At 44.4% G+C, this 21,280-nt stretch overlaps 1 protein-coding gene across 4 annotated transcripts in view; it reads left to right on the top strand.

The window, feature by feature from the left end:
- The first annotated feature begins 546 nt into the window (after positions 1 to 546).
- The window catches only part of LOC144120553 (lisH domain-containing protein ARMC9-like), a 41,811-nt gene continuing 21,077 nt past the window's right edge, over positions 547 to 21,280 (top strand). For 2 of the 4 annotated variants that reach the window (XM_077653085.1, XM_077653087.1), the window contains exons 1-13: positions 8,928 to 9,443; positions 9,504 to 9,631; positions 10,323 to 10,503; positions 11,100 to 11,200; positions 11,309 to 11,431; positions 11,829 to 11,996; positions 12,873 to 13,028; positions 14,684 to 14,788; positions 16,503 to 16,527; positions 18,322 to 18,413; positions 18,751 to 18,825; positions 19,244 to 19,389; positions 20,301 to 20,382. In XM_077653085.1, coding sequence (XP_077509211.1) covers positions 10,488 to 10,503; positions 11,100 to 11,200; positions 11,309 to 11,431; positions 11,829 to 11,996; positions 12,873 to 13,028; positions 14,684 to 14,788; positions 16,503 to 16,527; positions 18,322 to 18,413; positions 18,751 to 18,825; positions 19,244 to 19,389; positions 20,301 to 20,382 — 1,089 coding nt within the window. In that variant the 5' untranslated portion in view covers positions 8,928 to 9,443; positions 9,504 to 9,631; positions 10,323 to 10,487. Of the gene's footprint in view, positions 1,489 to 8,927; positions 9,444 to 9,503; positions 9,632 to 10,322; positions 10,504 to 11,099; positions 11,201 to 11,308; positions 11,432 to 11,828; positions 11,997 to 12,872; positions 13,029 to 14,683; positions 14,789 to 16,502; positions 16,528 to 18,321; positions 18,414 to 18,750; positions 18,826 to 19,243; positions 19,390 to 20,300; positions 20,383 to 21,280 lie in introns of those variants that run through there. The other 2 variants (XM_077653086.1, XM_077653088.1) reach the window with 2 other exon arrangements.

Raw genomic sequence — 21,280 nt, forward strand, 5'->3', positions numbered from 1 at the left:
CTCGCCTGATCCAACACTGGAGCTCACCCCATTCCTCAACTCATTTGCTAATACCCTTACTTAAGTCCCCAGTCAAAAAAAGCCAATGGGTCCAGTTGGGAAATTTCCGGTTGAAACCAATGCGTCGAAAACCAATTGTGTTTTCGCCACCCATTGGGCTCGACCAATTGAGCCCAACTGGTGCTTCCAATTAGAAATAATTGGTCATCCAACCAGACCAAATGGCCCACCAACTGAACACAATTGGCATACCTATTCGGCTCAAATGGTTTGAACGGGTCAGCAAAAAGAAAATTTGAGTTGCATTGGAATCAATTGGCCTTTCTTCTATGGCTGCTATGAGGCTGCTGCCAACATTTATACAAGGCAACTGAAATTATAACGACATGTCGTTAAGAAAATCAAGGGAGACCAACAAGCATATAGTCAAACACTGTATAGCAACACAAGTTCTCAACGTATATTCACAGAACGCACTTTTGCAGTCAATTATATACCCCACTCATGAGACAGACAGCTGGAGACAGTTGCGGGTGAACATTAAGCAAAGTTATCTAATTCAAGAATGGCCGCAGTGATGAAAATAATTCAAGAGATTAAGCTGCTAATATCTCTTACGAGAACCTAATTAGCCTATTGTCCTGTTTTGTAGCCAGCTAAATAGATATACACAATGAAGGACATCACTGACTTACACTTAGTTTTTTTTACTTAGATTTTCCAATTGGATTGCCCATTTGGAACCAAAGTTTCCAGTTGGGAGATCAGCTTCCAATTGGTTTTCTTGGTTCCAACTGGGAGCCCAATTTGTTTCAAATGGTTCCTGTTGGCGATCCAACTGGGACTGCCGATACCAATTGGAACCTCACAAACCAGTTGGGTAATGCAGTTGGACACACAGAACCAATTGGAATGTCCAAATGGGACTAGGGAAACCAAGTTGACTATCCAGTTGGATTCATGAGCCCAACTGGCTGACCAATTGGGTCCAACAGGTTTCAACTGGAACCAAATGGTATGCCCAACTAGACCCATTGGTTTTTTTTTTACTGGGTCCCCATTATAGTGGCATTTAATGCATTCATAAAGTTATTTAATTTATTTATTGAATCTGTCAATCCATCACCGATCAATAATATGTGGCAGGGTTGAGCGGCCTCGATCCACAGGGCAATGCATAACGCATGTTAACACTGTCAAAGAACAATATCCGGGTTTTTATTCAGGTGATCGTCGCATAGAGCTATGTTCGCTGTGTGTCAGAGCGCATCGCGTCGGAGGCCCTCCATTCCAGCGGTGTTGGTGTCGGCTTCCGGGCGGCGTCGTGGCTTTGTGATTGAACGGCGGCCAGTTGCCCGTGGAGACGCGCTCTCGGTCAGACTGGCCGGCCGACCGCCCGCGCTCCGGTGGTCAGTCGGCCCGATCTCGCCACGCCGTCCGTTTGGGGCTCCGTACTCTCACCGGCCGCGTTGCCACCTCCGCGTACGCGTAAGTCAAGCTTGGCTGCATGCTTTTCATTCTGGCCCACAGCGCGGGCAGCAGTGCAGCCGATGGCGCACGTGTTCAGCGCTAAGAAATTACTGGTGTGACGATTTAGTTATGGTTTTTGCGCTTAGCATATTCCTAAACTGCACGTGGGCCATGAAGGACACTGTAGTGATAGCAGAAGGCTTCGGATTGATATCGACCACCAGTGTTTCTTTCATTATTTTTAAAGTGCACTGTTGCGCAGCACATGGGCTGGCTCGTCTGCGCCTCTATCGAAGTGCAGTCCCGCGACGATGGGCCAGGCAGCTTGCCACAGCCACTGAGCGACCGCAGTGGCGCCATTCATTGCGATTCGTTTGTGCATAGCCAAGAAACACCTTGTATATATATATATATATATATATATATATATATATATATATATATATATATATATATATATATATATATATATATATATATATATATATATATATATATATATATATATATATATATATAAGACGTCAAACATGATCGCGAAATATGTGAAGGTTTGGGAAAAGTGCCACTACCATATCGGCTTTGTACCTTTTATTAGGCATGTGATCTCTTGTATCGGCTCATGAAACTTCCAAAAGGTACATCGCAGAGAAATATAAAGAGGAAAGGCAAGGGATGTTGACCAGAATGGTACGTTACGAAAGGTTACATCGTAGATCTTTGACTGCTTGTATGTAGAAATGAACGTATTGCTTGTGGCTTGACTGGGAGGTAGGAAAGAACCGCTTGAAGTCCCCGTTTTCGTCATCAACGAGATGCGTAACAGATCGTTTTCTGTCTTGAGCCAAATTAGGGTGTACACACGGCAACGTGTGTGGGGCTTTGAACCCACCAAACGCTGCCGAGGTCCTTGGGCTCTCGTAGAGGCAAAAATCGATGTTCGCGCGAATTGCGCCAGAGTAATCACGGGATGTATTCGGGGAACTCCCTGCCCTTTTCTGAGGGAGAAATTACTACGGAAGAACTGCACTGCCCCCCCCCCTTTTTTTTTCTTTGTGACACGTATGGCGTATATAGAACCGGTTCAAATATGCGCGCGCGCGCGCGCGCACGCACGCAGCCAAATTTTCTTTCTCACCTCAGTTCTATTAATTCTTTGGCTGGCTTGGGATTTTTCGCTCACGGACAACGCCGCTTTTTCTGCGACAAGGAACCCTAGCTTATACAAGGTATAGTTTAATTCACCTTGTATCACGTAAAACAAAGTCAGCAAAGCAATCGACGCTATATGCTGACAGTTCATGGGCACGTCACCTGCGTGGCGTTAGCAGCACCTGACCGTCAGCTGAGAGCAGTGTCCTGCTTTCCAAAATTGTATCAGTTATAAACGGCAGGCCGACGTATATAAAGACGAATCGCTTAAACCGAATCTTCGGATATCCCAAACAGTGCGGGAACACTTCCAATAACGTGTTATATGAACCACATTCATTTTGAGTTAAATTACTTAGGGAAACTTTTTTTGGCAATGCAGCAGAAGCTATATATATAACACGTTATGAGAAGAGTTCCCACATTGTTTGGAATATCCGAAGATTCGATTTAAGCGATTCGCCTTTACGTCGACCGGCCGTTATTTAACTGATACTATTTCGGAAAGCAGCACGCTGCTTATATATATATATATATATATATATATATATATATATATATATATATATATATATATATATATATATATATATATATATATGCACACACACATACAAGGTAAAGGAAATGAGGGGCTCGTTTGACAAACTTATGAAGGGAGCTAACAGTCATCGAAACCAAGGTGCGTAGGGGAATGTTAAATTTTTTTTAAATGTGTTGTGCTTATCAGTGGGCTAATAGTACTTAGATTAATCTATCGCTTAAAGAAGATTACTTATAAAGCAGCAGAAAAAAAAAACCATGCCGCCGGTGGTATCCGCACACAACACCTCCGAATATATCGCGTCCGGTGCTCTACCAACTGAGCTACGGCGACGGCTGTCCAATCTGCTGCTCACGCCGCAAGGCGCCGTACTTTCGCCGATGCTTTTTAACGTCGCACTGATAGGCCTGCCGAAGCTACTGGTCGACATCCCCCACCTGCATCACAGCATTTATGCTGACGACCTCACACTTTGGATCACGCGCGGCAGTGACGGCCAGATTGAAGAGACTTTACAGACCGCGATCGAACGGATCGGAGATTATCTAAGTACAGTTGGCCTCACGTGCTCGGCGACAAAGTCCGAGTATATCATCATTCCTTCCCCGGGACGACGCCCTTCAAAGATACTTCCGGACATCAACCTCCAGGTGCAAGGAAACCCGATTCCTCGAACAGACAACATCAGGATCCTGGGCTTGCATCTACAGGCCAACGGCAGCAACAACATCACGATCCAACGCATCGACCAGTCGGTTGTGCAGATCGGACGCCTCCTTAAGCGAATCTCCAACAAGCATCATGGCATGCGAGAGTCCAACCTCCTGCGCCTCGTTCAAGCTTTCGTCTGCTCCCGCATCACCTACTCTGGACCCTACTTACGTCTCACTCGTGCCGAAAGCGAACGGCTAGACGCGTCACTTCGAAAAGCATACAAGACGGCCCTAGGTCTTCCCATGTCCACAGCTACCCATAAGCTCATGGCTCTCGGAATCTCCAATACCGTGAGCGAACTGATCGAAGCAACCCTCACCGCCCAGTATGAGCGGCTCTCACTCACACACGCTGGCCGAGCGGTACTGCAGCAAGTTGGGATCTCCCCGCCGAGATCGGCCCCAAGTTACGCTGAACTTCCATCGGAATATCGCCTAAATCTCCGCATTCCTCCCATTCCCAAACGGATGCACCCGGAACACCACGCCGAGAGACGGGCCGACCGGGCTCGTCAGTTCGAGAAACGCTTCAGCGGACGTCCGGACGTCACGTATACGGATGCCTCTTACCATCCATCGAGGCCAGCGATGGTGGCGGTAGCTCTCGCCCCTCACCGCAGCTGGTACACAGCCTGCAGCATTCGCAATGCAGAAACAGTCACCGCAGCTGAGGAGGTTGCCATTGCGCTCGCGCTAGCCGACCCTAATACCAAAGTCGTCATCAGTGACTCTCAACAGGCTATTCGCAATTACGATGCTGGCCGTATCTCTTGCCAGGCGTTACACATTCTACGTTCTACAGCACCCTCTTCCACATCTCGCTTACTTCTTTGGGCTCCAGCCCACGAGTCGCTCAGCGGAAACGCCCAGGCACACACTCTCGCTCGAGATCTCAGCTGCCGAGCCGAGAGTATGATCAGCCACCCTGCTTCCGCTGACACTAATATCCCACGCGCATCACTATTTCTACTCACCACTTACACGGACATACTCCAGCACTACAGACTCCAAAGGTGCACATATCCTCCCGCACACCGCGATCTAACAAGACGCGAGGCCGTCCAATGGCGCAAACTACAAACTGGCAGCTTCCCACACCCCCTCTTATACAGCAGGATCTTTCCGGAACAGATAGCCCCCATGTGTAAACACTGCTCAACTCCGGCCACACTCATACACATGGTGTGGACTTGTACACATTACAACAGAGACAACGCAAACACCCCAGAGACGTGGGAGTCTCTCCTGCGTACTTCCAAGCCAGCAGACCAACGCTGGCTTATCCAGCGCGCGGTGGAGGCCGCGGCATCCCAAAGGATCCCCGCCGACCTCCTCTAAGTCAGCGCAACCGGTCCTTTGACTGGTCCCCTGTTTTTGGGCGCAATAAAAGAGTTTACCTACCTGCTCTCGTGGGTATTTATGTTTATTGCGCGCAAGCGAACCTTGAGAGTGTTCACCAGATATATATATATATATATATATATATATATACGCAATGCGCGAGAGCCTACTCAATCAGCTTAATAATACTATTAATTGGTTTTTGGGGAAAGGAAATGGCGCAGCATCTATCTCACATATCGGCGGACACCTGAACCGCGCCGTAATGGAAGGGATAAAGGAGGCAGTGAAAGAAGAAAGGAAGAAAGGGGTGCCGTAGTGGAGGGCTCCGGAATAATTTCGACCACCTGGGGATCTTTAACGTGCACTGACATGGCACAGCACACGGGCGCCTTAGCGTTTCGCCTCCATCGAAACGCGCCCGCCGCGGTCGGGTTCGAACCCTACCGCGGCGGCTGCGTTTCTTCTTTCTCTCCCTCCTTTATCCCTTCCCTTACGGCGCGGTTCAGGTGTCTGCCGATATGTGTGACAGATACTGCGCCATTTCCTCGAATTTTAAGTTGTTCGGTTTTGAAACGAATTGCATGCAGTTCCGCCGAATTGCCGGTTTTGTGAAACATCTTCCTCTAAAATGATTTTTGAAGTGGAAACCCTACAACAATAGTATCCCAAGGTAACGCACCCCCTTTGTTTCGTGCTATATTATAGTAACAGAATGCCAGCTGCTACTGAACTTTGGTTGCGCCCTTGGGTAGATGCATTGCACACAGGTGTACCCTTGCCGCTGCCTGCTGCAGCCGCAGGCGGATGATGCCCCTCACTTATTGTTTTATCGAAGCCACACTGACCGACCACCACCCCCCTGCCTCCGTTTTTCCTTTTTTTCTGTGGCTAAAGAAAAAACGCACTGTGCGTATGGGAATGCGTACCATCCACCGTTCCTCCGAAAATCGCCTACTGATCGGCCCCTGGCTGCGACCCGAATATGGTCAAGCGTACGTACGTGTCCCCGCGGTACGCATTAATCGGAAGTTGCACCAGGAGCGTGACTCGGGGCCGGACTTGATCTGATCCACGTACGCTGCGGTTTTCGCAGAAGCCACGCCGGCCCTGACCTGTTTACGGGACAGGGAACGCGACCTCCGAGGTTGCACGTGACTTCAGAGCCATTTGTTGCCCGGAGCGACGGCATATTTTGGCAGACGCAGAGAAACAAGGGCGTGAAATGCCGCTAGGCCGGAGCGTTTAGCACCCCCACCAAGGCCTCTCCCAATTTCGTTATTCTGTGCGTGTATGTGAACTCGACAACGTCGGGTCGAGTCAGCCCGGGCTGTCGGGATGAAATTTTCGCGTCGGTCTCGTGTAAACACTAGCACGTCGTGCTGAGTCAACCAACCCCATGCAGAGGGTAGTAGGTTCGACACAGCCCGACCCGGTCAGCGAGGTACATATGTAAACGATATCAACACAAGGAGTCGCGGCATACAGTCGGGTTAGCGGGAGGGGAGAGGAAAAGTATGAACCCGTTTTGTACTGGCTCCGTAGACAGTGGCGGTGCGTCGGTGTTGACTCTCCAAGATCTAATCGTGAAGATGCAGTCGTCGAGTGGAGGCGAGCTTGCTCAGCCCGACTCCTGAATCTACCCGTTCCTGTCGGGTAAGATGTACGCGAAGCTATTGAGAAAGAATATTCCACGTCCTTATTAATGCGTTGGAAGGATCTCAGGGACTCCGGAACAAGGGGAGAAAGGGGGAAGTCCCCCCCCCCCCCCCCGCGCCTTTATCTCCATCTGTTTGCGTTCATGAAGATTTATTGCTTAATTAGTCTTCGATTTTAGGGCGTTATCTGTGTAAAGCACACCGTGGCTTAGCTAGTCGGTTTCGAAGCCAGCATTTAAGCTTTTCGTTTCATTCACGTATACCAATCATACCTGACAGAAGTCGTTGAATGACTGACGCTTGTCCATGAGCATGATTTACAGAATTGAAAAAGAGTATGCACAAATTTTCTTAATGCAGTCGATAACGTGTCGTGTGTTCGTGTGTACACATTTATATAGCTGCCCGCTTCATTTTAAGTTTTACGCATTTAACAGATGTATATTTTAACAATAGAGAATGAAAAAAATGTGGAAAAAGAAATAAAATTGAAAAAAAACCTAAATTGCAGTTTTTAAATTAATAACACAATAAACAAAGGCCCTGCCGCTCTCAACTAAAAAAAATGTTCCGGGGTTCCTGAAGGATCTGCACGATCTGTGCAAGCGGAAATGGCGACCGCCGTCTCTCAGTAGCTAGTGCAGGGCAGGTGGCCTACCTGCAAATGTGGATGGTGGCAACCTGCCCACGGGGCAGTATGTTTTTTTTCTCTTTTTATACTTTCTTTGATTTATTTTGTCGCTTCAAGATGGAAGCACTGCGCGGCAGTAGCTCTCGCTCATCAGAGTATATGCATGTATTTATTTTTGCTTACGTTTACTGTATACATACTCACCACCTCGGATTCGCCTTATAGTATGCAGATTCCACTTTTCATATATAAGCATATAGCTTTACACCGGATTACGTCTGCTGGGTGTACAGGTGCCGACAGAAGTATTGGTCACGCACAAGGTGCGTAAGAGCTTAATTACTTGGCTGTCTAAGCACGCAGCCATGGACTGAAGGTGCGCTCTATACGCCCCTGTGCGACCTGCGCAGCGCATCCCTAATGGAGAGTTTAGCACAGCGCGACCTGCTGCCACCCAACTGCACCCGACATCGAACAGCACGTGCTTTTGGTTTTTGAGGAAAAGGAAATGGCACAGTATCTGTCTCACATCTCGGCGGACACCTGAACCGCGCCGTAAGCTTGGAAGGGATAAAGGAGGGAGTGTGAGAAGGAAGAAAGAGGTGCGGTAATGGAGGACTCCGGAATAATTTCGACCGCTTGGGGATAAACGTGCGGTGACATCGCACTGCACACGGGCGACTTTGCGTTTCGCCCCCATAGAAACGCGGCCGCCGAGGCGATCCTGCTCAGTTCTGCAAGCGTGTGCAGCTAAATGCCTGATGTCCACACGACGTTTGGCGTCGAAAAGATTCTTCCGACAGGATGACGCCATGACGCCACAAGTGTAAGTTGATTGCACACTTTCCATTTGGAATGCACGCTTTCATGAAAAGGTAATGGTATTAATAGGTTCCTAAAGAAGCCTCAGACACTTTTTACGCCAGGGAACACATTAAACGAACAAGGATAAGTATGACCGTATGACGTATTGAGCAATATGAATTCAAAATGGTCAGTTATGAATAAGGAAATAGTGGTCTTCGTGGAGTGTGGCGGTCAGGCTGGGTCAGGAGCTCGTAGGCCCTGACGACCTCGATGGCTCGCGCTTTGGCCCGGCGTAGCTCACTAATCTCGAGTAGTGATAGGCCGCATTGCTTAGCTCAGACTCGGAGTCATAGACCTTCTTCGAAATGGGGCAGTTGGCGGTGTCGCAGTATGGTCCATAGTCGCAGTGGCCGCAGGTCGAGCGCGGCAAAGCTATAGTGCCTAGAATATACTGGCCAGTATATTCTAGGCACTATAGTAAAGCCATGTAAAGCGCAAAGCGGCGGCTATGGTAGGGTGGCTAGAGCCTAGAATGCACCCTAGCTAGGGTGCCTAGCGGCGGCGCAGGGCGCGTGGCGGTTGCAAGCCGAAGCGAGCCAAGAGTCAAGTCGTCAAGCGTCAAGTTTACAGCCAACCCTGGCCAGTGCTGTAAAGGGCCGTAACGACGTGACGCGATTGGACGTGATGTTGGATGCAAATTTTGAAAATACAAAACAAGTTCGTAACTATGTTCGTAACGCACTGCGATCAAGTGATACTAGCTTCCAGTACCAACTCTGGGTACCTACGTCGGTCGACGCAAAGGCGCTAAACGCTGTCGACTCTAGAATAACTTTCAGTTACGACTGCAAACCGTGTAAACTTTCCATAACTTCATGCAAGACGCGAGATAACCCACACAAAATATTGGAATGAGGGTTCAACGACGGCCGACAGACAGTTATGCATATATTGGTTCGCGTGTAGTGCGTCTGTCATACTGTCACCTGCTACACGGACGAGCCGCCGGTGTTCGGAAGCGCGGCACGGTTAGGGCGCGGTGATCAGATCATCCTGCACTGAAGATTGCAGGTTATTCTAACATTTGGTGCCTCTGATCGTGAATATGGACCATTCGTGCGGCAAAGGTGCTGTTATGTGCTTCATAGTTTCGGAGCGCATATTTTATTTGCTTACTTTTTTTGCAGGGAACATGACAGGGTCAATGGGACCTACTGCTGTGGCGCTTGGTGCTCAAACAACAGGCTCAGTGCGCAGAACCAACATGTGTCATTTTTCAGGGCGCCAGCAAGTACACAGCAAGTGAAAGGCACAGGTTATTTTTTTTTTATGCCTACACCCTTGTCAAATATTTGATGCATGAGAAATAGATCTGTATAACCCATTACTGAAGTCCTACACTGTTTCAAATTTTATTCAAGACTTTATTATTTTGACCTCAGGCACCATATATTTATCTCAGAGCGGCTCGGGTCGATTGAGGAATACAAAAAAGGAAGAAAAATATAGCATGATGAATCAATCCGAATTACTGTGCACTTATGTAACAGATATGAAGCACAAGAACTAGGAATTTGAATACAATAGAGTTATCGTTAGTAATCATACTTGACATATTTAACTAATGTAAAAGTATATGTAATACGTATTTTGTATACACTGAATTGTCATTATATTTTGCATTTGTGATTGAAGACTGTTTTCATCAACATTCTCAAATATTTCTATTCCATATTGGAAATGCTGACGATAAACATTTTCTTCTCATGTACAGCCTTGTCGAAAGTTTTCTTTTCAGTTATGTGGTGGGGAAGTTAAGGCATCCCTGACATTTCATGTTTTTATAGGGTGAGGATTGCATTTCTTAATTTGTTCACACATATTTTAACAGGATGAAATCGTCTGACTACAGTGATTTGCTTCAAAATCTCTTTCTGTCTATGACCTTTCAGGCAGTCCTCTGTTCTTTAATACTTAAGGGAAAATTAACTTTTTTTATGGCCCAGGTGCAGGGCATGTCCGGCATATGAAAAATGTGAGGACCTCATGGACCTGCTATCAGCAGATCAGCTCTACATACAGGCTTCGTGGGGCACACTTTGCATCAGACACCTTCATGAGCCTGAAGAAGATGCTGAAGAAGACGCCGAAGAGAAGTGCTGAGCCTAAGCATGCCTGATAGCCATGGTATTTCCTTCACAAAGCTCAAAGAACAAGATGGGCTTGCAAATATGGCAGCAAAGCATTTTAGAGGATATACTTTCTGGATATAAGCAGGAAGATGCTGTGTTGAATTCTCGTGTTTTGAAACAAAAGAAATAAATTCCAAATAGGCAGCACTTGGGTGTGTTTTCTTTTGCCGAATCAAGGTGCACTGTGCAGTGTCCCAGGTTCTTTGTGCATCTAAAGTGATTACGAAACAAAGTATTGACTCAAGCTTTATTACGTGCTCCTATGTCCTCTTCAGAACGAAGCATTGTAATGCTCTACAACAAATTTTATTCATTATTGGTAATGATGTGAACCTCACATATCAGACTTGTGTATTTGTGTACTGCTATTTCTGTGCATTACATTAGAAGAGTAAAAGACTTGCCAGGGGTGGCCAAAAATTGGACAGAGAAATATATCAAAGAAGTTTGCTTGGATGAGGTGGCTATGGCTAGCAGAAGACAGGAATAATTGTGCATTGAACAAAGGCCTGAGGATGATAATGACAGATGATTATGATAAAAACATTTGCTAGAACTCTAGCACCAATGCTTATTCCTTGCTTCTCACAGGACAGGCTTCATCGACTGCAGCATTGGAGCTGACGCCATCTGATGACATGTCTGGCCATGTTTCATCTGTTGAAGGGGAGCTAAATTTCATTGTCAAGGAGGCAAGTATTTGTTGCATGCAAAATGTGCTGCATGCCCATGGTCGAATTGCTTTCTGTTGCCTAATTTTAGTTGGTGTAATGTGACCCTTTGTGGAAAATACTTTTCAGTACCTGGACTATATGGGCCTTGAGAAAGTGTCCAAGGTCTTTGAGGAGGAATGCCTGGCGCAAAGCAAGCCGATCCAGGAAAACTCTGTGTCTTACAGAAATGAGCGTGCACAGAAAGTTCAGGTAAATGTCGTTTAGTGGTGTTGTGGCTTTACTCTTGCGCAGATGAGCTCTACTGCAGCCAATAGCCTGCTGAAGGGGATGCCAGAGGTGGCACCATTCCTCAACCTGCATGACAAGTATCCTCATATAGCAGGGACTTGTGTGTCATGCATTATGCAAGGACAGTATCCATCGCGCACTGTTTTTTGCAGATATGTTGGTGGGTTGATGTAAAAACAAAACAGACACTTATATTTTTTACCTTCCTGCAGCACTTCCTGCACCACTTATATTCTTTACCTTCCTGCAGTTACCTTACTGCAGCACTTATCAGAGTTGGCTATAGTCAGGTGAAACCAAGTTAACCTTGCCTTCCTGTTACATTGTAAGCTGTCTTGTCTCCCATCCTCGTATACAGAAGGAGTTACTGGGCTACTTTGAAGAAGGCAAGCAAACACAATTTTTCACCGTCTGGGACTCTGTCATTTCTCGAAGCACGCCCATCAATGAGGCCCTGCGTCATGACCTGGAGTTTCATCTTCGGCTGCATTTTGCTGTCTACCCTCAGCGCTACCCTGAGAAAGCTGTGAGACTGCATGACCATCACTCGCTATCTTGTGTTCTCATAATGATACTCTCGCTGTATGAAAGAATGTTAGAAGAAAAGACACAGCACTATGAAGCGTGCTTTCTCTGTTTTATCATATCTTGTGCCATTCCTTTCTCTCTTGTACAGTGCAAGTGTCATTGGAAATGCACCAACTAACCCAAAACCAGATCTCCATGTGACTCACAATCTTGCTGACAGATTAGGGGTGATGCTTATGTTGTGTACGCTATATCCTGGCCAAGCTTGGTTCGACTGATTGGCGCAGCTTCCCAATTTGGCTTGGTGGCCATTATCACTGCTGATTCACAGACACACTTCTTTTATTCTTAGGACGCTTTGCTTTTCCTGACTGTACACTGTCCGTTATGTTTGCTACTGAGGTAGACAGTTAGTTGTTGCCCTGAATAAAAGCAGCAGAATGAGGACATTTAAAATTCAGTGAAATGTTTGTCCGGGTTTCAGAATAGTGTTGTCACAAAGACTTTGGAGGTTCGAAGCTTAGAATTTGTTAAGCAGTTAAAGTAAGGCAGTTGCAGGTTTAATATAATTTCAACATTACTCCTCCTTGTGTGTTAGGGCAGATTGGAAAGGGCAGATTCATTGTGTTGTGCAACGTTTAGTTTTTATCTCTGCACTTGTGGCGGCCATTCGGCCTTCCAACGTTTGTCTGCAGTGTTTAAGCTTTAGCATGTACGTATATAGTTTGGTGGTTGCTCTTGATTTTTTAACTCTACAGGTGAGCATGAGTCATAAGTTACTTGAAGAGTGATTTGCATGTTGTGTTTTTCCATACCTGAAGTTTGTAAGATGCCAAAGATCTGTGGCCTGTGCTATGCCTCTTGTCTTATACAGAAGCGTCAGGGTTACATGACTGCTGAGAGTGCCATGGCCAACTTCCGACTGTACATAGAGTCTATCAAGGCATGCACAGAGGATCCACTGGTGTACTTTGCCCTGCCCTATGTTGAGAACCCTCGGCAGTTTCCTGTCTTCAAGCCAGTTTTTGAGGTGAGAATAACAATTGCCTTGCATAACTCTTACTGGGAATGGCAAAGATGTTTTGGAGAGAATTAAAATGCAGCCCCATAGTTAAAAGTAACTGACACCTCATTTTCCTCCCACACTGCAATGCATTTGCACCTCGCGTAGCAAAAAATAGTTGTGTCCTTTGCGACTTAATGCATTATTTAGGAAGTGAATTATGCAATAAAGAACAGAGAGTATCCACACTATCAATAATTACGGTCCAAATGCAGTTTGCACTAAAGAACAGGTTTTTATGTCAGCTCATCGGAGTCGATAGGAAGGTAAAGACTGTCAGTAAGAATTGTCGTGATGCTAAGGGGTATTCTTGGCTCCTTTCTGTTGAAATGAGGTTTCTCTGTCAAGGAACAAACATTAGGGGCATCCATTCCTGATAGGATCATACTATTGTCATTCAGAGGCATATTATTGGGATGGCTAACCAGTACAACCCTTGTTTTGACACATATACATGTATCACAGTCTTCTTTTAGTATATGTCCTTCATTAATTTATGTAAGTTTCTTGGACCATACTAGTGCAAGCTTGAGCTCATTTAACACACAGTAAACATTGTTGTGCTGTTCATTTTGCTATTGCCAACTCATTTGCCCGGAAAGTTTGTTTCTTTCTTCATGCATAATATTCAGTGTCATGTTTATAATAAATGCAGCTGGGATGATTGCTTTAGAAATTTTAAAATACATGTTCGAGAAAGAAAGAACTAGCCACAAGTCACAATTGTTCTCATTTTAATTTTATTACAATGCAAAGTACTTACGAAACATTAATAAAATTATTTTTCTGCTGGTAATTCTGTAAAAGGGCCATTTACACTATACAGACCCAATCACTCTTGTCCATAGCACTGAGCAGAAAGGTACAAAACAGACATCATAGCAGCCAGTCAGTCAGTGCTCATTACGAACATTTTGCGTAATCCCCTAGTTGACTGTCATTTCTGGCTCCTGACGAGTCCAGCTAGGAATCTGTTTTCTGGCACTACGTGTTCGGTTTAATGCGAGTAGCGCTCGTAAAAAGAAATTTTTTTGTGTTTCTGGCAGATGGCAGCATGGGTACTAAGTGACCATTTTGGTATCATTTTTAAAAAATTATGTGTTCATTAGGAGGTTAAAGGGACATTGAGGGCAAATTGAAGTTGACCTGTATCAATAGTTGACTTCATTCTAACAACTAAGATGCTGCTTTCACTGAAAACAGCTTTTGCAAGCTAGCAGAGATCAGAAAATGAAGTATTGTAGTTGCTGTCGCAAGGTGTTTTTCGTGAGTAAACTGCGGTGCATCGATACAGTTTTTTTCAGTGTAGATCCCGGAGGCTAGACTACACCACCACTCACTTCAAAATGGTGATCACAGAGTCCTTTTCAGTGTAGATGTCATGAGTTTGAAACAAGTGGTGGGAAAATTTTGAAATTTTCTCAGCAACAAATGCATCTTTTGCTGCCATACAAACAACAACGTACCCAGACTTTTACAAAAAACAGAAATTTAATTAACACATTTAATAAGCACAAGGATAGGGCACAGCAGTACAGCTCTGCTGCCTTGAATCTGTGCAGGAGGTTGGGGCAGACCAGGCGATGTGCTGAGATCACTTTCTAATGCTCTTTCTCTGACAGGAAAGCTGGGTGGACGAGCTCAGGAGTAAACTGGACAAGTTTGTTCGGGAATCTCTGTCAACACATTACCAGCAACGTACAAAGCCTCGCCTCATGGACCTTTACGTATCCTCTTTCTGCTGGTGAATGAATGGTGCTTTGGCTCTCTGCTAATGATTGTGGCTGGCAGTTTTTAGCATTTGTCACTGTATGGAAATGAATAGTCTTGCTGCAGAAGCTTAAAGTAAGAGCAGCACTTTGTGCGCAAGTGGTTTTGATGTTTCCTCAAGCCTTCAATGTGATGTTTTGCTGAGTGATAACAAAGTGGGGAAACATCACATAGCTGAAAGTATCTGTACTTTTTTTTTTACACATTGGGATAGTTCTCTTGTTTAGCTAGCACCCTTCTATTTTGATACCCCTGTTGGCGTGGTCACTGCAGAAAAGCACAGGAGAAGCACAGTGTTGAAATGAAGCTTGAAAAAAATTTTTTTGTTAGATTCTATGTAATTTTACAAAAAGTAGAAACGTTACTGCAGCAGGGACATTACATATCATTGTTCACAGGTGGTTGAGTTGGTGCCTTACATTCAGTGTGCTCATCCTCTCATTTTCCTCTTCATCCTCGTCTCCTTTCTTGCCAATTTTTTGCACATGTGGCATTTCATGCTTTTTCAAATGAACCATGGTCCGTTCTGTTCTCCTGGCTACATGTGTATACAGTGGAGCCTCATTGTTTAAAATTAACACTTTAGTTGCCTCAATGTCAAGTGTATTAAAAAGGACAGCCTTTAGTTGGTATTCTGCATAATTCAAACAAATCTTCAGTGCTCTCCCAGTTTGCATTATTGATAGTCGACTGTATAAATGCGTAGTCTAGCCAGCCTTAATAGTGTTAATCATTGCCATCATTGGCCAATGTAATAAAAGAAAGCACTCTTGACAACCTTAACTTCTAAGTCAAATGTTGTCTGCTGTGCGAAACGAAGTGCAGTTATGAAGAAAAATCTTAGCTTTCAACTTCATTCAGTTATATAGTTGTGTGCTTTATTTGGATACAGTAACTGTGAATTTAGTAGTTTATTCACACATCATCATCATCATCATAAGCCTGGCAACACGCACTGCAGGACAAAGGCCTCTCCCATGTTTCTCCAATGAACCCTGTCCTGCCAGCTGCAGCTGCCCTAGCCTTGCAAACTTCTTAATCTTATCTGCCCACCTAACTCTCTGCTGCCCCCTGCTATGCTTGCCCTCGCTTGGAACCCAATCCGTACCATCAGTCATCTTGCCTTCACATTACATGCCCTGCCCAAGCCCATTTCTTCCTCTTGATTTCGACTGAGATGTCATTTGCCCACATTTGTTGCCTGACCCACTCTGCCATCCTCCTGTCTCTCAACGTTGCACCTATCATTTTCCTTTCCATAGATTGCTGTGTAGTCGTCAACTTAATATGAACCCTTTTTATTAGCCTCCACATTTCTGCCCCATAGTTGAGCACCGGTAAGATACAGCTGTTATATAATTTTCTCTCGAGGGATATTGGTAAAGTGCCAAATGTGCTCCACCCCGTTTTTATTATTCTATGCTATTGCACTCTCATGAACTGGATCTGCGGCGTCTACCTGCCCTAAGTAGACGTATTCCCTTAACAATTCCAGCGCCTCGCTGCCAATTGTAAACTGTTGTTCCCTGCAGTATCACATATATATGCGATATAACCCCCTTAATTTCATTCTCTTCTGTAGCATGCACTGTTGATGACTGTTGCTTGTATTTTGGTTTGTGGTGGGATCAGTGAAGGAAGTGTCCATTTCCTTGACCATGATTGGTTTAGTACTGCAGTGATGTGGAACTGAGTGGTAAGCTACACAGTGAAACAATCTCTTCCTGAAACAAATGCAGACCTTTGCAGCGTAGTGTGTGTTGCTGAATGTGAAAAAAATTTAGCGTTCATGTTTTTCAAGGGGCCTTATAGCACCTCTGTGTCAATAACAAGAAAATGCCCTAGTATCTTTACGACCAAAATTATCCTGGCAGAATATTTTCTCTATGTAAAACAATGCCAAGAAATAAAAGTAGCTGCAGCAGTAGTGTGAAGGAGGGAACAAGCCAGAATGAGCAGGTATTAACTGACAAAAAGAGCTCTCTGCCCAATGTACGTTTTTTTTTTTTTCAGGAAATTGAGAGGGCAACTTTTGCTCAGTTCAGGAAACTTTGTTTATTATTTTCTTTGCTCTATGAGATCAATGCATTGCTGCAATATTTGGAAAACTGTTATGAAGATACTGTGCGTACCGTGTTTGGGTTATCAGACAATGGCAGGTATATATACGGATGCTTGAGACGACGTCGCAGTGTCTCTGGCTGCTAGATTACCAGATAAGGCAGATGAAAAAGCCTGCTGCAATAAACTGAGGCGGGTCACGTCGCACTTCTCTGTTTGCGAGCATTGTGTGCTGTCTGAGACATTCTTAACTTGGCTGAGATTTTCATGGTGTTGTACCCTGCGTGGTGAATTGAGCACCATTCAAAGGGTGGGTCAGGGCCTATGTGAGAATGCTTTGCCTTTTGCCTTGTGGAAACTGTTTTACTGTTGTAAACCACAGCAAATACATAATCAGACATTCAATTCAGGTGAATAAGATTTTTTATATTTTATTACCATTTAATAACCTTAAATTTCATATGCTGTTGACTGCACTGAGCTGGAAGCAACTACAAAAAGTGACTTTAGTTCATTTAGTAGGTCTCCATATTTTTCAAGGCAGTCAGCTTTGGGATACTTTCCAAAGCTTGAATTTGTTGTTGTCATTCTAGACTTTCATTTAATACAGGTATAATTTGAAACCCTCTGTGAATGGCTATATTATCTACATATATTAAGGCAGCATTATTAGGTATCTTTGCTTAAAAATCTCCTCACTTTTTTGCGCTATGCTGCCATCGGTAGGTAATCAGTTTGTTCTGCCATAAGTGACACCGCCGCAATAAAAAAAAGTGATCAGATATAAATACTAATGAAAAAAATGCTGGAAAAATGGCCATAGTTTGCATATTTATGGGTGGACAGTTATTAACATTTTCTCTTTTTATAATGGCCACATGGCAAGGTGTAGACTGCTGGTTCAATAAACTTGAGACAGAGAGTGTTTCACTCACTATTAACACATGATAAAATGTCTTGATTAAAAAAAATTCGAACATGGTTTTTATACATGGCCAATCATGCATAAAGTGGTGATTTTGTGTTGCATAATGCTCCAATGGCATTCTTTTGCTTCAGTAGGTCACAAGGCTGTTTAGTCTGAAAAGCCTGAATTGCTACAAACATGCTCCTTCTTACTGTTGATATTGGTACCTGCTTTCAAAACATGACTTGCATCCCATCCAGCTTATCAAAGGTTAGAGGAAATGATAAATCACTGATGCAGCGCTGACCATTTATGAGGCTAGAGGCCTCATAACCAGATAGTTGGAAATTTGAAATTTCATTGTTTTTATTTTTTTTAACCATTTCTGCCAAGCTAATGCATTTGCTATAACCAACTTGCAGTTTTTCTAGCACAGTAAGAGTGCCGGTACTGTGAATAAGCACCCCAGTGGGCTTGATTGGTTGGTTGATAACTAAAATAATCTTTGCTACTTGTGTGCAGACATGCGAGAAGACTTTCGACGTTGTGAGAGGAGGCTGCAATATTCTGACCAGCAGCATGCAATTCAAGAAAGACAGATGTCGAAACTACAGGTGCGTAATTTATACACAGGCACATACTTATAACTTATAATTTATAACGCAGCCACCTCTTTGTCTGGTTTGTGTTACCCACTGCGGTGGCTCAGTGGCTATGGATTTTTGGCACTGAACATGAGTTTTTTGGGGTTTTTTTCTCAGCTTTGGGTACTGCATTTCTTTGTACACAAAATTAAAAATTGTCCATGTTCTTAAATTTTGGTGCTTCTTAATTAATTAGTGTGGCGCTTCCAATAAAGCATCTATATCCTACGTCTATAGCACAGCCTTGGCACAAAAATTCCTACTAATTTGTTTATTTATTTCTGTTCTTTATTGATTTTAATCTCAGGAGGACTACAAGATGCTCGTCACCGTGACCACTGAGCTGATCACTGCCCTTGAAGCAACCATTAGGGGAGACCTGGTAACTGTATTTCTCTATTTATTCTTTCAAATCCTACTTGATGAAAATTACCTTAGTCTACTTGAGGACACTTTGATGTTTACAAGCAGCTTTCTGTGGTCCTGCTGCACTGTTAAGAAAGACAAGTGTAAATGCTTTTCCAGCTCAAACAGCTGTATTTTTAGTGCTCAAATTTTGCTGATAGGAGGTACATGGTGGCAAGGTTTGCCTGTGCCCTTGCAGGTTTGTCAAAGTTTATATATATGAGTTTATAGTTGCTTTTGGGAAAGCCACATCGACTGTCTGCAACTGGAATTGCTCCCAGTAAAGTGATGACTGCAGCTCAGCAGAGTTTGTTTTGTAATGTCGTTGTGGACCAACTTTGGGAGGGCTTCTCTACATTTTTATTGATATTTAAGTTTCTTGCTGGCCGCCGCAGGTGAACTTGGAGAATGTGCTGTTCTCCTGTGGGAAGCGGTTTCCTGACCTGGTGAAGTTGCAGACACCCCAGACTTCCTGTGGGTCAGCCTGTGGTGGCAACCAACTGTTCGTCCTCAGAAGTGGACTCTGCACAAAACGCACAAGGTTAGCATGAAAAAATAAGAGGAAGAAATTGAAGGAGGCAAGATATAACTGGAAAAAGCAATATCAACGCTTAGCATATGCTGCAGAAAAATTTTGTGCCATCTTGAGCTCACCGACATGCTCCAGCATATAAATACTGTGATGGTGCCTGCACACATACTAGTTGTTCTTGTTGTGAAATTTAAAGACTGGGCACCAGTGCAGCAGAATATCAAGTCTGGGTATTTCTGGTGTACTTGATTTTCAGTGAAATCTTGTTGAATGAACTTGTATACTGTAACTGTAAAACGAGCATTTCGTAAAGGAGCAGAGTTAGCACGAATGATTCGTTTGATTCCATTTTGCTGTTTAGTTCAAGATAGTGAGAGGTCGCATAGAGATCATAGTAATAGTAACATATTTTGGCTGGCCTGTTGTGAGTAATTATTAATGTGTAATGTTTTTATCACCCCATGCAGGTCAAAATGACAATGTCTTTTTTACACTTAGAAATCACTCATCATAGCCAATGCATAAGATGGAGATTCCTCACTAAGCTGCAAGTAACCTAATGTTGCTCAAGGTGTTAATTTTGGTGGTGATGCTGTCTGTTTAGAAGAAAGTTCTACATTTACTTTCTGTATGCAAGAATGTTGTGGCTTGGCCAGGGAGTTCAGCATTTGTGGTTGTTATCCACAAGCTATGAGAGTAGACACCAGCTCCTTTAATTTGTATACATTCTATTACTATAATACAGTCAGTATGGCGGGAAATTGGGGAGATCGTTTCTGTCACTTCTGTGCAAGCCCTTATTATTATTTAGTCAAGTTCAGTAGGAAAGCATTCTTGCCATGTCTCTCTGCAGTTGCGTTTGCTGGTGTAGGCCTGGCGTTGTGATGCAGGAGAAATTCACTCAAACGGAATATGTGCAGGCTAGACTTTTCTAAGATCAAGCAAGACCTCTCTGGGGCTGATTCCAGCTCACGAGCTCTTCTGCTGCAAGCCCTTCGATGGGTACGTGCAGCTTCTTTCCTTATTTTTTCTGTTCATTGGCCTTTTTTAAATCACAGCATTTCCACGAGATGGATTACCTAGTATGGCTGCTGGTAACACATAATGCTGGAGGGCATATAAATGGTGTAGTATTGCAGATGTGAATGGGATTGACATTACTAGCTGTACAAGACAATATCGGACATGTGCATTCAGTCTCCAGTGATTCCACCCACAGATGGTGACCGAATTTACCATATTTACTTGCGTAATTTGCGCCCACTCATAATTTGTGCACCCCAACTTTTTACCTGGATTTTTGAAAAATAAAAAATAAAACTTGTACTCAAATATTTTGCGCTCTCTGCTGTGCCAAACCACCATCATGTACTCGGGTGCTCGCAAGACAGACTTGGGAAGATCGGCACGGTCACGTCGCCATGCGCGGTTGCGAAAGGTGTGAGTGGCAAGAGCCTGAGTTGTGCTCCGTTTAAACGGCTCGTCCGTACTGGTGGTTGCTGTCATGAACGAACAGTTGCGCACATGTCTGAGTCCGAAACTACCGAAACATTTGCTGTTTGGTGTGCCGCTAATCAGGTGGGCTGCACGCGAGGGCCCCGGTTTATCACCTGATATCTCCTTTGCCTCCTACTGCTGACTTCCCGATTGTGTTGTTGCCTGTTTGTTGTTCTGAGATTGCCACACGCCGTCATGTGCTATCCCGTGGGGAACTGCATAGCGTGGGGTGTGGCGGTAGTGGGTATGTGTTTTATTTGGAGTCAACTTTTTTTGTTGGCCATGATGGGTGCGAGAAGAGGGGGAGTGTACATATAGGCAGCAATATATATCGTACATATTTTGCATTATGACCTTTGTTGAGATTTTAAGGACATGTTGAGAAAGTTTTTGCGTGATTTCC

This window comes from Amblyomma americanum, chromosome 2 (genome assembly GCF_052857255.1).
Source record: "Amblyomma americanum isolate KBUSLIRL-KWMA chromosome 2, ASM5285725v1, whole genome shotgun sequence".
Classification (NCBI taxonomy): domain Eukaryota; kingdom Metazoa; phylum Arthropoda; class Arachnida; order Ixodida; family Ixodidae; genus Amblyomma; species Amblyomma americanum.